At 37.6% G+C, this 15612-nt stretch overlaps 1 protein-coding gene across 3 annotated transcripts in view; it reads left to right on the forward strand.

Annotated features, from left to right (window-relative positions):
* LOC107088624 (SPRY domain-containing SOCS box protein 4-like) overlaps positions 1 to 15612 on the forward strand; it is an 88998-nt gene that overhangs the window by 45919 nt on the left and 27467 nt on the right. For 2 of the 3 annotated variants that reach the window (XM_015380920.1, XM_015380919.1), the window contains exon 2: positions 4688 to 5641. In XM_015380920.1, the coding sequence (XP_015236406.1) occupies positions 4909 to 5641 (733 nt within the window). In that variant the 5' untranslated portion in view covers positions 4688 to 4908. Of the gene's footprint in view, positions 1 to 4687; positions 5642 to 15612 lie in introns of those variants that run through there. The other variant, XM_015380921.1, reaches the window with a different exon arrangement.

Consider the following 15612-nt stretch of genomic DNA (forward strand, 5'->3'; position numbering starts at 1 on the left):
TGAAATATATGAGTTTGTATGTAATGTATGAATATAATATACAAGTTTCACTTTTTAAATGGAATTACTGAAATCAATCTACTTTTTCATGATATTCAAATTTTATGACCAGCACCTGTATGAGCGATGCTCACAGGAACAGTAAAAACAGGGATGCAAACTATATCAGCAAGCACCCAACTGATTCATGAGTCTACCACAATGATTTTTACTCTGATGTAAAAATGTCACTGTTGTGGAGGTCTTTGAATTTTCAGAGGCAGATGGCCAAACTGCTATTTGCAATCACAGCACAGGACAGGAGAGAGAAAACTACACAGTATCTTTAAGTAGGTTTTGTATCTTTTTAAACAAAAAAGATATCAGTATCGGTTATTGGCCAAACATCTATATAAAACATCTATATAGACAACTTAGTTAATGCCATTGTTTTTACACATTATGCTACTATTGAATTGATTTTGTTCAATTTTTTTTAGAGGCCATAATTTACATTAAACAAATGATACCACATTGCACAAAGTAACAGGAAAGCATTCTTAAACTGGCATAATTCAACTGGTCCTCTATCCCCTTCTGCACATTAACTGGCTGTTAATACTCAATTTCTCTGTCGCTGAAATATTTTTTTACCCATAAATGAATTGGTGCACTAATTTGCTTATATTATATGCATTGATTTTGAATATCTTGTCTACATTTTGTCACTGGGCCCTTTTGATCAATTCTAACTTGGCTAAACATTGATTTGTTCAGTACTTCTTTTAGCTGCTGTAACTCAGACACAGGTACAGAGATGTTAGGAGAGGGGAAAATGAAAGAGCTAATCGGGGGAAAGGAGAGAGATCTGCAAAGTAAACAACAGATGGCATAAGCACGTGTCTGCTATCTACTGCAGCAGACGATGCAAGTGAATAGCACCGGCCTCCTGAGAAGTTACTATGCAACCATGGCCATAACAACATGTGGTCAAGGGTCAAGTGCTTTCTTAATGATGATGTAACATTCTACTAAGTTAGAATCAGTTTGGCCAGGTCCCAAACTTTGGTAGCAGTGACTCCATAATTGTCCATGCAGTATCCAGTTGTAACCCACCTGCCAGACAGGGTGACCCACTCACACAGAGGAAGCTGTCTGTTGGGCGTCTGTGGGTGTGTGCTTGTCCTCTCACACTCAGTGGTGAACAGAGTACTGGCAGACATTAGTCATGATGGCTGCCAGCTGCAATGACCTTATTCATGGTGGAAAAAATGTAGGAGAAAGAATGACGAAAATGAAAGGATGAAACAGTTGTGTTTGCACTTTGGCTGACTTTCTAAGGGCTGGTTGTAGATTTAGTTTAGACCTTTTAATCTGAGTGCATTCAAACTGTTCCAGCCTCAGGACTTGGTTTTGGTTTCAGGTTTAAACTAATCTTCTAAGGTTGTTAAAGTCCTGTGGCACATTATTGTAATTTCTCAGACAACCACAAACCCACGTCTGTATGGATGTGTATTTATAAACCAAACACATTTTGCACACTTACTCACTTGTGATTTTTTTCAACTAGTAATTTTCCCTTAACCTTTGAATAATCATATATTGTTAAAAGCAACGCCTCCTGTTTATCCACCCATCTTATATGATTTGGTTTCTTTTAAGACCGTTCCTTCTCTATCCACTGGAAAAAACATTGTGATTGCAGCAAGTATAAAACTGGTATTAGATAGTTATTAGCTGGGCGATCTGCTTTGGTAGCTAATCTCATGGCAGTAGCTTCACCATCGATTACAAATATTTCCAACAGGCCAAATTTATCTCTCTTGCAAACAGGAAAAATGTGGCAACACTCTGTACAGAGAATACAAAGGTTACTCTTGTACTTTTTAAGGCATCCGACTAAGAGCATTGTAGACTACAGGGTTTCTGTCCAACTACATTTTTAATGCGATTAAAAATCCCTTGTAACTGTTTTATTAAATAAAATATGCAGTACTCCTCTAAGAATTAAAATATGTATTTGTTGGAGTGTCAAGAAACCTTTAATTAGTGACCGTCGCCTTTGTGGCTTATATACTATTAAAATGTAACTCCATTGCCAATTTTTTTTTAAACAAAAGCAATAGACTAGATATTAGGCCCTTCTAGAGGGGAACATGTTTATTGCGATAAGTTAGCAAATTGCTGCACACATCCATTATTAATCATTATAACGTCTAAAAGTAGTGAAACTGTACCACCTTGAAGAGAAAGATGGATGACTAAGGTGGTGAAATAAGATTTAAAAGCTCACTTTCAGAGACCTTCTCCTCTAATTTTAGAATGAGCTTATGCTAAAAGATGTATTTTTAAGTACGGTATTGTGGAACACTTCAATTCTATATTTACTTGAAGTAAAACTCATGTATAAACGAGTAGTAATCTGCTCATGTCGAGGTGTCAGACAGAAAGGCTTAGTCTTAAGTGGCAGTTTTACAGCCATGCATATATAAAAAAAAACAAGATGATAAATACAGTAGACCAGTGGTATGTTGCAGTTAATGATGTGAGGTAAACACCAACATCACACACAGACACAGAGTCATCATCCACTTCTGCCTGAAGTGCGACTGACTTTTTTTTCCTGCGAAGAGGAAGCTTCAGCTGTCGTTCCTGGAAGAGATCGCTGCACCAGTTTAACCACACAGAGCTGCGTGTGGGTGGGTGTGAGATCATCTTTGTTCTGCCTTCTTATGCTAAAATTAAGTGTTAGAGACCAATTATTTGTGAACTGAGTAATAAAACTAGAACTATCTGAGAAAAACTTAATGTTCTTAATACTATTGCCTGTGCCTTAGGATGTAACTTGGAAAAAATGTTTGAATAAATAAGCTCTTGGCCTTTTGTTTACTTTGATTTAACATGGATCAAAGAAGACTAACATTTCATGGTTTTGATCATCTCAGAACTCACACTTTGAGAGAACAAATAAAACTGAAAGTAAATTGACCTAAAAATACGTAAAACTAAACTGAAACTTTAACACCCACAAATGAAACTCAGATGTCAAATTGAAAATGACGCAAAGAGGGAAAAATATTCTTAAAATAGAAACAACTATCTCTGGTTTTTATCAGAAACATTTGTCATTGCTTTGCTCAGAAACTTCAATATTATCAGTCGGGTGTAACATATAATGGTATCCTTCTACACAAGGATTAGGATTACCGTACAGATGACTTTTTAATCTGTGTTAGACACAAAAGCTGAAAGATGAATTAATACGCAGTGCTTTTGTTTTCCTTCTGTTGATGTTTCTGCTGGCAAATGCAATGCTCATTAAAATTAGATTAGCTAAGAGAAAGTTTGCAAGCTGTAGATTTGGCCAATATTGCACAACTGCGTAGTTTTTACAGAGTAAAACTTAAATCCATCACTATAAGCATACAAGTAAGGAAGTAATGGGCAAAATCTGAATGGGTTCTGAACCACATCATTATTAAATTTATTGAAAACAAAACTGAATAAAGAGGGAAGCAGTTATTTGTAATATCAAACGTTACCATAGAGGTGTAGCACAATATCCACCAAAGATAAAAAATACATTTTGTCTGAGAACAGCTGCTTGGAAACCTATCAAACCAGCACCATATGGGAGGAATGGAAAGCTTTCTGTGTGTGTTGAGTCAATTCACTGCTTGTAACAAAAATAGATAATTGTAAAATTGAATAAGCATTCAGGTAGAAACAATTGTTGCTCTGATTCTGGCCAACATTGTTACTCTGATACCCATATCTCCGTATGAGCGTATTAGCACGCCATGCTAATGTAAAATGGGCTAGTTGTTAACTACCTGGTTGAGCTATCTCGTCTGGTTCCTGCATAGATTATCTTTGTGGTCCTTCAGTGTTGTCTGTAAAAAAAAATCCCTTTAAAATGTCCCAACCAAACAAATGTGTTATCCTTTCTGTTTTTTAAGAATGCTGTCCTAACCTGACAGTAGCCCGATCTATATGTGTAGAACTAAGTTTAGTTCTAAGTTCTCAATCTGGGATAGCTGTTGTTCAGTCTGTCTGTGAAAAGGAGGCTCCGTTTAGGACAATACTTGGAGCTGATTGGGTGGTACGCTTTTAGCAAGTTGTAGCAGCGTGATTCCACTGCAGCCTCTTTAGTGTTTTCACAACTAGCGGAGTAAGCTGATAAATCAAACTATTTCCAAATCCTGTTGGAAGAAAAGCACAGACATCTTTCCCATTTACAAATGCACAAAGTGCTTCTCTTTATTTCTTTTTTTAAATGACAAATTGCCTAAAAACGAGTCAATTGCTGTATGAAAGGGTGAGTCCTCCAGTGTAGCCATGTTTGTTATGCCCCGGCAAGGCCCTGACTGTCGCCATTCCTACATGTCATGCCCCAAAAAACACTGCTGGCATGTCATTGGTCTGACTTGCTGGTGGTTCGGAGACGGATGAATTAGTAGGAATCTTTCAATATGGATTTATTGTGAGACTGACCATTGAGATCTGGCAACAATCAAGCTCGTAGCGCAAGGTTAAGGCTTTCCTGCAATGGCTTGTATTAGTTGTCAATGGTTTTAATCTTGCCTATCTTACCTGAAAAGCAATGTTTAGGCTGTTCACCGATCCATGTATTATTTGGTTTGGTATTGGATATTGTTTGCTAAAATTATACTCAGTAATAGTTTTTTTCTCTTGTATTTTTCGCCAGGAGCAGACGTAAATCATAATGAAGACATCTGTGGCATGAAGCCAGATCCGTCACTCATTTCCTCCTTCTTCACTTCCTTACATCTCCATTTGGTTATTGCCTCCACCTTCAGCAAGGACGCATTGATGAGGTAACGTCGAGCTCCCGTTTCGCAGCACCCACCTGCACATATACCACATTGCCTTCTCCCCTCTCCTCCCATCAACCCTTTACTCACAGCCATGGGTCAGAAGATTTCTGGCAGCATTAAATCGGTTGATGGTCGTGGGGAAAGTGGCAGCTCCCCGTCTTACCGACCAACGGCTCATCGTCGTCAACACCTGGAGCTGAGAGGTCCAGATTTCTCCAAGCCTCCCAGGCTGGATCTCCTGTTAGACATGCCATGCGCTGGGCTGGAGACCCAGCTCCATCATGCTTGGAATCCAGACGATCGCTCCCTCAACATCTTCATCAAAGATGATGATAAGTTAACATTTCACCGACACCCAGTTGCTCAAAGCACGGACTGCATAAGAGGGCGGGTTGGATACACGCGGGGTCTTCATGTGTGGAAGATCTACTGGCCTCCACGGCAAAGAGGCACCCATGCCGTGGTGGGTGTGGCAACCTCGGCGGCTCCTTTACATTCAGTTGGGTACACCGCTTTAGTAGGTTCAGACTGTGAGTCCTGGGGCTGGGATCTGGGACGAAACAGACTCTACCATGACAGTAAAAACCGGTCCCACAGTTCGCTGCCTTCCTATCCTTGTTTTCTGGAGCCAGAGGAGTCATTCACCCTCCCGGACTCCCTTCTTGTGATTCTGGACATGGATGAAGGGACATTAAGTTTTATGGTGGACGGACAGTATCTAGGAGTTGCATTTCGAGGCCTGAAAGGAAAGAAGCTGTATCCCATTGTCAGTGCAGTATGGGGACATTGTGAAATAACCATGAAGTATATCAACGGCTTGGATCGTAAGTACCATTTTTCTATTACTGATGACATGAACAAAATCCTGTCAGAGATTTCTCCCTTGACCTCATATTGTGATGAAACTGAATTTGCAAATACACTTCAATTGATTCTAAGCTACATTTAATCAGTTTAATAGAAATCACCACCAGTAAATTGGTGCTTTTTTAATTAAATATAATCTATAGTCTGTCTACTTAATATAAAGGAACTCTGTGATTGTGACATGCCCTGACACGTCAGAGATTGTGCTAAGACTTTTACAGTACTTGTGCAACTCTGTACACTTTAGGATTTCTCTACCTGCTTCATTTGGCAGCAGACAGGCCAGAGGTTAAATTGAGTTCACCAGTGGCACAAAAACTCACTTGTTCTGCTGTAGGAGTCATTAATTAACAGCTCTACGCATTTTTCCCCATTATTTGAATTATTTTCCAGTAATGTTTGATCAGAGAAATTTGTTAATCCCAAACTGTACGGGAAGCAAAATTCCTGTCTGTTATGTCGTTTAATGTTCCGCTGGCTGGAGTTTCACCAGCCAGGGGAGGTAACCCCCATAATGCACTGCTTCACAATATTATTCATGGTCCTCCAGTTATTCACAAATGAATATCTGAGAAGTTCTGTATTTTTTTTTTAGCCTTCCTTAACGTCTTTAAAGCCATTTCTCTTCCAACCATTCACATCTTGAGGCAATAATCTTTGCTTAGCGTTTCTGTAAAATTGTTTTTTCCCCAGATTCCTCAATATTATCAAGTTTTTGACTTTGACAGTTATTTTGACACACTCATCTACCCACTGAGAAAAAATTGGTTGGAAATACATTGAAACAACAACATGATTTACATCCAAACGATGTCTACATTTGGTTGAAAAGTCGTACTTTTCAGATAGCTGAAAAGACGTTGAAAACTGGGTTTGCAACATATTTTCATCGTCTGTTATTGGACTAAAGCAGGACAAAATCAGACCAACTAAACACAGCCTAATTTTAAACAAATATTTTTTGACTTAGTCAAGATTATGATGAACCGATCAGATTTAGCATAAAAGCCAACTTCTAAATGCCATCTGGTGCTTGGGGTGCTGGTGGTGGCTCCCTGCAAAGGGTCATCCTCCTGATGGGATGAAGTTCAGTTTGATTTGCAGTATAAGTTTTTTTTTACCCCTATGCACTTTGCAGTGGGGTTAGGACTTTTCTATTTTGGTCAGATGTAACCAGAGCTCCATCTTCTCCATGTTTACCTTGTTGTCTTACCAGTAATTCCCTCACAGCTTCTTCACAACTAGGATAAATTACACAAAGGTGGACTCTCTTGACTTATTGGTGTTCTGAGAACAAATGGTTGCAACACATTTTTTGTAGGGTCTCTTAATATGGGTCTGAATGTGAATGCACTCAAGACCTGTCAGAAGTGTCTAAAAGTTTGTATATTGCTTGAAGTCCAAAAAAAGATGGTGGGGTTATGTGACAAAACATAAAAAAATGTATTTCATGAGAAGCAGTTATTTCTGACAACATCTTTATTTTTCATATGGGACTGTGTCTGGCTGTTTTAGTGGTGATTTAGTCTGTCAAATATAGATGGATTTATTTTATAATAGTCTCTGTTTGTGGAAAAAATCTCACTGATGTACGTTTTTCACAGCTTTAGATGCTCATATATATATTTGTTCCCATGACAGTTGTGTGTTTGTTATGAGAGAAGGGCCAAGCTCTTTGTCCTGTCACTGTCTAAACAGTGACGTTCTTTAAAAGCCTGGTTCATAGATAAATACAGACAGACTCACACCTGCTATGATGGGAGAGTGCATGTCATGAAAACAATCCTAAGATCCAACTCCAGCTGTCAACGGGTTTGCAGAACCCCACGGGTCTCTTTTGATATCAAAACCGTGTTTTTTTTCCTATTAGTCATCACAGAGCAAAGAGGAAACCCATTTCTCTTTGTAGATTACGCCTGATTTCTCTTTTTCCAGCCATCTTGAGTTTGTCTCAGAACCTTTTTCTGAGGACCTCCACTCCACAGGGACTCCATGACACAGAGAGCCTTTTTTTCCTACTTTTAAAAAGAGGTCACACATCTCATCGCAGCTTTAAATTGGATGCTTTCGCCTTTAAAAATTGAAGCCGACAAACTAGAATATGAATCCGAACAAGAACAAATCGGGGACTGATAACTTCAAAGTATATAGTTCCAATGGTGAGAGTGTATCGCCGCATCTAGTTTTCCATTTAAGGAGCCACCTACAGGATTTCATGGTTACTCTGTGTCGTAGGCCATCAGGGAGAATATAAGGGATATGAAGTCCTATCAGAGCTCTCGCTTCCACAATCACACATACCGGCTGCTGGGAAATAAGGTCTTGCTGTTAAAATTTGGTAAATTTAATGCACAGTGGATTATCTTGATAGGCAAAAAAGGGGTTTTAAAAGGATGCAAGAAAATGTAGGAAATAGGAATCAATATTTCCGGTCAGAAATATATATATTTATATATATATATTCTTTTTTAAGGTGATAAAAGATACATGTAAAATTCTGAAGTGAAGGCAAAATACTCCCCTTATTTCATGCTGTGAAACCATTTTACTTACAATTACAGTTCCAAGTCTTAATGCAGTATGTATTGACTGATTTACACAAGTAGTAACAACAATGTTTGTCCTACTCTTATTTAATTTCTCTTGAGTATTTCTGATTTTAATTGAATAGCAAAGTAAAGTAAAGTTAGATTGAATATATATGTGTTCTCAGGCAAGCTGGATTTTTACTGCGATCAAGTTACACTAACTTAGATTGTTACTATAAAGAGATTTCTGGAATGATACATATTAGAGTAAAAGGGACTGAGTTCCAAATAAAGTCAGGTCACGCATATCAGGTTTTATTTGCAGAAAGATGTGAAGTTTTAATATGTTCTTACAGTTACGAAATACTTCATGCTTTTCTTTCACACAAACACCAAGTAAAATGAAAAGGCACAATCTTTGTGTTTGTTTGGTGACAAAAAACGACTAAAGGGTTTTAAGATGGACAATTAGAAACTACATCACTGTATATGTTGTTCACCCTACTTTAATTTGACAGAATTATAAAACATGTTGCTTCACGTAACAGCTGGAAAGGTTATCTCTTTTAGGAAATTAGTCCAAACATGTTATGCAAAATTTGATATAAAATACAAAAGAGTTAAGATAGCTGCTGTTTGGCTGAGAAAGGATAGATGGAAACAATTCTTTGACAAGAGAGACAAGTAAACAAATGTCTCCTTGAATCTTCAGGTCCAAAATAATAATTAAGTTCTTTTTTTTTTAGAGCTGTGAGAGGGGTTTTATTTATCCTTCACTGGGACAACATTCAGGTCTCATCACCTATCTATTTATTCATTTATTTATTTGTTTTCAAAGAACTGCATTACAGTAAATGCCCACCTCTCCCACAGCCTACATTATTTTCCCAAAAGGAAGCTGTGTTCAGTGGCACTTGTTGTGTTTTTAGACAGAAAAGAAACAAAGAGCAGAGCGTCTGAAAGTGCTCTGCTGGGATCAGTGCAAACTCTAAAGGCGGCAGAGTTCAGCTGCTGTAGAAAAAAAGCACAATTGAAAATTTTCTTCATTAAAACTGGAGTGCATATTATTCATCCTATTAACTATGCTTTAGACAGATTGTGTTAAAGTGGAAAAAGTAGCCTTAAGCGTTCCTTTTATTGCAGGGTATAGCTCACAGTCGGTGTTTTCAGTTATTATGATTGAATCAGCTTGTCTGACTTGTGGATGACTCAAATAGTGACAATGAAGTCATAACTGCTGTCTGCTTTCTGAGAACATGAGTGTTTGCATACAGCAGGTTCTGGCCAGACGTATCACAGGTAAACATTTATCATATGATGATGAAGTCTTCTCTTGCCGATGGGTTTGAGAGTTGCACATGTGTGGTTCTGCTTATCAAACAGCTCCCTCAGGCCTTCAGTAGGGTCTTCATCCAACAAGCCTTCCTGTGAGAAGACAGTGCGGAGCATTGCCATTGAGGTGGAAAGAACATGACTGTGGGGTATTAGCAAAAGATTTACCGACGCGCCGTCTGCCTATGACACAGTTTGTTTTCTCTTTACTCCAGCTCAGGCCCCTGTTGCACCATTATAATCATTTCACTCCGCCTCGGATCATTGCTTCTTGGTCCCTCAGCAACAGCTTTAGAAACGAAGATAGCAGCATTTTAGTCTCAAATTTGGATTTCTTTAAACTAAAGCATTTAGTTGATAGTCTGATATGTAACACAAGCAGATGGAGAGAGAGTTTATATTAAATTTACTGTAAGAAGGAGTGAAATTGTTAATGCTTTCTGTAATTTAAGATATTCCTCTTGCTTAATATAAGCGGTGAAGTCATTTCAGCTGCCCAGATAGACTTGGTATCTCGAATTGTGAATACACTACCGTTTTTTACATGTTAATATGCCAGCTTCTATGAAATTTATTAAATATTTCTCATATGCAGTAACCCATTTTTCCCTGCTGTCTTGCCTGAATTATTTTATCAATTAGAAGTGTTTGACATGCTTCATTAAGAGCCATCTCATGGCTGAAAACAAAAACACAGCGATTCTGATATTTCCTTCCCTGTTAGCAGCCCTCTCACTGAGCTGCAACAATGTGATCTTCTCATGGACAACCTTTTTTTTTTTTTAGCCTCATTTAAGACCTATTTATGCTCAACATTAAATATATATTGATATGAACTCAGTCGTTCTTCTGTATTTATTCTGTGTTTATTTTAGTCCTCCAGTGTCAAGGAGCTTTAGGAAACATCCTAATAAGGACTTAATGATTTTGCCAAAAATCTAAATTGCGATTATTTTCAACTAAAATTGCAATTTCCTTTTGATTTTTATTTGCACTAACCCCAAGGTTGCAGATGTTTTACTCCAGAGTTTTGGTTTTTGAAACCTTGCCTGCCCAGAATCCTTTGTTACAGGACTTTACGGTAACTATTGTGTGAAAAAGTGTTTACTTCTACTTGCATGCATGGATCTGCATGCTAGCTGCAACTCTTTCTACCTCTCTGTGGCCACAAACCCACTTCAAGCATTTAACCACCACCTAAAGGTCTGGATGGACAAATTTAGTGTCTTTCTCTTGTTAAACAGTGTGATGAAAAAATCAGTTAAGTTGGGATTATAATCTGAATGCAATTAATTGCCCAGCTCTAATCCTAATGCAGTAATATCACTGGTTATCACATCGAGTTTTGCATTGTACAGTACCTCTTATTTTAGGCAAAGAAACAAAGAAAAGAACAGAAATGGCATTACTTCTCTCCACATGCTGTTACATACTTTTTCTTTGGATAAACCTTCTCCTACTGCTTCTCCATTTGTTTATTTATGCTTTACCCTCACCAATATATGTTGCAATCAAACTGCCTTAGGAAGTTAACTTAGTAAATACTTTGGTTTACAGTGGGTGTAATGTTATAGAAACATTTCTGTGGAGATGTTTAAAGGACTGTTTGATTATAACACATCTGCACATCTTAAGACTAAAGGACAGTCCTAACTAGAGATTCAAGTTATTGATTAATGAATAAAACTAAAGTATATTTTGATTGATTGACCAGCAGTTAATTGATAATACAACATTTTCTTAAAGACCCAAATTTTTTCTTTGATCATTGTCTTTATAGAACAGTTCTTAGAAATGAGCACATTTAGGTCTCCATTATTGGGAAAACCCCCCCACAAAACATTCACATTTATTGTTCTCAACCAACCATGCAACAATCACTGCAAGCACCTGTAAGAAGGTGGTCCATGCAGATAAGAAAAAGATACATGCCTTCCAGGCAGAGCAGTAAAACTCTACCCCACTGAACACATCATCCCTATGATAAGGTATTGTGGTGGCTGCATCATGCTATGGGAATGATGCTGGGATGCGTTCAAGGAAGGACAATTACTCAAAATCTGTAGATTAAGATGTCACCTGATTAAGAATCTGTAGCAAAACCTACTGATGTTTTCGATCCAATCCTTTTCTAATCTTGTTGACAATTAACTTGGTTTATCTGAGTCTTGCATGAAGGTACGTGGTCTTAAGCAGAAGGGCAACTATAAAGTGAAATTGTTTGTAAAGTTGGTGGAATATAGACATATGCAGAAAAGAATATAAATAAATGCTTTGAAAACTCGTGGAAAACTGGGGCCTTTAGCACAGACTCGTCTCTGCTCTTAGATTTTACTCTTTTGGTTTTACTTTTTCCGAGGGGAGGCTCATCAGTACCTGAGTCATAAATAGTCCAGTAGCAGCAACTCAGCTTTCTCTTGGCAGCCTGACATGAAGCTTGCATTGTGAGTTTTACAACTGCTGGCTTTGCGATATGTGGGTCAGTGGGTTAGTGCTTTAGATTAACTTCTCTGCTAGCCTCAGGCATAATGGCTGCACTTGGCTGTTAATGCTTCTCTGATTTGTGTCCCTTTGCCTTTTACTGCGGAGTCTCTGTGCCTATTTCTCTTAAGCTGTTTTTTTCTCTGCTCCTTTTTTTCTGAAGCGTTAACTCTTGAGAACATGTAGACCCTGCACGCTCTCACTAGAAGTCATACAGTGCTCAGACACAAACAGTTACTACAAAAATATGATAAAACCATAATGCTTGTATAGGGAGAAAAAATATCCAAGTTTTTTAGCCTAAACATTTTAAATAAATAAAAAAAAATCACATTAAGGAAGCAAAGCTTTCTGAGTAATGTTTTAGTCATGCATTTTTTCCTACATTAGCTGTGGAATTTCCAAAAGATTTAGCTGGGTCTATATAAACTATTTTCTTTTAAAAGCTGTTTTTCTATTTATGGTATAACTGTATAAACTTTATTTAGATTTTTTTGCGGATTTTTTTACGTTGCACAATTGAATGGCATCCAGGAAGTTCTTATCACATACTTTGCTGGAATTTTATTTAAGTTTATGTTGAAATGAATAATTTGTGCTGTTATTAGTCCAGAGGATAGGAGGTTGATTTTAATTGCAAATGGTTCTGAAAAGTAGATGTGACAAAATGTGTCATAATCCACTGTAAAGAATGCATTTTTTCAATTGCATCTATTCAGTTAGTCCCAAATTGTTGATGGAATTCCCTCTGATTAAGGTAAGATCTTCATCGTTTTCCATGAATGGAAATATTTCCAGATGGCTTAATTAAATTTTTTTAATTAAAATAATTATAGCTAAAATCCTTCTTTCAGCCATCTGATGGACAGTGTGCAGCAACAGGTGAGGCAGTGGAAGGGTAACTGTATTTAATACGGTTAAAGAAAACCTGTAGCGTTTGCTGCAGTGGACCAGTTTAACAGTAAGAAGGAAAGTTTTAGTACTTTTGAAACCTTAACATTTTGTAACCTCTCTATGCTTTGATACTAGAAATGCTCTGACTAAAAACTGTATTTCTGAGCATACAACATCATCCCCTACTTTAAAAAAAAAACCCTCAAAATGTTAATAATGGATTTATAAGGCCTGTCACAAGACGAGATTTACTGAAGCTCTCAGGAAATGTGCTGCCCTCATTGTGATGGGTGTGAATATTCAGCATGTCTTTCCTCAGCTCCCCCCATCCCCCCCGCGCTGCTTTTTCTGTTTTTCTCCACTCATCACATTAATGGTTCTTTATTGATCCCAACACCCAGAGCCTGATTCATATACACCTGCTCTCTTTAATGAGAACTGTAACTGGGGCTCGACTTTCATTTTGATTAACCTAACGCAGGAAAAACTGTCGGTAAAAAAAGACAACATTAGATTAACACCAGATGATGGACTTCACCATTTTTAACCTGTCTTACTGTGTCGTTATTCACGGAAGCAGCGATCGCTATGGCAATTTGACTGTCAATATCCTGTAAGTTATGATAAACATTACGATAAAGCAGCTGAAAAAAGAATTGTGTTCTTTTCTCCATTAATGAGCAGTAGGCATGTATGGAGTGACAGCGGCTGATGTTTAAGCACATAAGCAGGGCTCATTCTTTACTGCCATTCATTAGAAGGAGATGCTTGGTTTATAACTGCTGTTAAATCATCAATATTGTGGAGAAAGTAGGTTAACCTTAGGTTTTTAGATGTAAAACTCTACATCTATAATCATAAATTTAATTTCTGTAACTAACCAAGGGTTCTTTCAAGTATTTTCTTCTCCTTAAGTGCAAATTATGTTTGATGGGGATGAGTGATCATCCTTTGTCACAGAGGAGGCTTTGGTAAGCACATGACTCAATTTACATGTTAACCTCACTAGATTAGGTTGTTTTTTTGTCTAAGATGTGCAGCTGCAAACCATAAACCTGCCTGAACTCCGAAGAGTGCTAATAAGAAGCACACAATCTGTCTTTTTTGGTTATTTTAGAGGTAGAGTTTAAATACCATCCAATAAGTTTGTTTAGCTAAAGTCAAATCAAGACTTTTACCAGACCAAAACATTCTGAACACTTAGTTTTATCTCCGACTCAGACTTTAGGAATTATTGATTATGCACATATTTCCTAATAACTTGGGTTACAGATACAATCTCCAACATGGATGGATAAAGATCAGTTATGAAAAGAAAGCGGGCAGACGGTGAGAGAGAAAAATACTGAGAAAATTAGACGAGATATTTTGGAGGTCACGCTTGAAAAGATGGCTTTAAAAACAGTGAAATCCTGATTACTGTTGGTTTCTCATCTTAAATTGCTTACCTGAGGGAGCTGACCTGTGAGCATCTCATTAATTTACCACCAGCAGTGTTTGTACCTTTGTTTAAAAGCACTGTTTTTGTGTGAAGCCAATTTAATTGCAATTAACATCCAGAATTCCGTCATTAACAGCAATTAAAATCGGCGTGTTTTGGCTTCCTGTTGCTTTGTAATCAGTATTGCAGCCAAACAACTTCCCCTGGGGATCCACAGAAATGTATGCATCCAGGGAAAGCTTGGGAGCTGAAACCTGTTCTGAAAGCTCAGCAGTTGCTTGTTGCTTACCCATAAATCCTACGTTTAGTGCTGCCATGGACATGACTATAAAAGTGAGCCCTGTTTTCCCCAGGCCTTTTTTTTAAATCTGTTTGATATGCTTCAAATAAAGTTGAAATAGCAGACTCTACACAGCAGTGTTTGGGGGCCGCTTCATCAGACCGTCGTCATTTTCAGTTTTTAAATCTGCCACCAGCACACTCACACATTTGCCCACATAGGTTATTATCATGGTTATCTAATCAGCCTGTGGCCTTGTAATGAATGAGGAGGGTAATGAATAAGAGCAAGATAATCCTCCCCAATCTTCTCCCACTTCACTCTTTGTTCAGTCAGCTTTAGGCTCAGCCTGTAATCAGCGCCTCGGTTTGGCCTCCTGACATTACCAGTTCACCGTCAGGCCGGATGCTTTGTTTTCGCATGATGTGTTTCTCTATCAGGGCTTCCCAGCCCTCCTTTTCTTACTCCTTCACTCCAGGTTGATTTATTTAACTGTTGGTCATTTTATTATTTTATGTCAGACTCTTTCTTCACTAAATGTGAATTTATTTTAAGTTCAATATTTTTATTTATCTTAATTTGAATCTCGTTGAAAATTGATTCAGTCGCCAACAACGTTTTTTGTTAGATCAAGGCTTTCAGACATTAAGCACAAGTTCATTTAAATTCCTACTTTGTTGTGTGTTGTTAGCAACCATGCAACTGGTGGGAACCATCAAAATCTGCAATCATGATTTACTTCTGAAAACACATAATCTGTTTTAATAGCATGATCCGTATTGGTCTACAAAGGAAAATAAATATGCTGTGGTTATTTACATCATTGCATCTGCAGCCATTTGAGGGCAAATATTAAAGATAAGAAGATAAGAAATATGAATGATGTTCATGCATAAAATAAATATAACAGCAGACTATTAAATAGACAGGAAGCCAGTTGCTATGGTTTGGGAAAAATATATATATATATTT

The sequence above is a fragment of the Cyprinodon variegatus genome, unplaced genomic scaffold (assembly GCF_000732505.1).
Source record: "Cyprinodon variegatus isolate N-32 unplaced genomic scaffold, C_variegatus-1.0 Scaffold224, whole genome shotgun sequence".
NCBI lineage: Eukaryota > Metazoa > Chordata > Actinopteri > Cyprinodontiformes > Cyprinodontidae > Cyprinodon > Cyprinodon variegatus.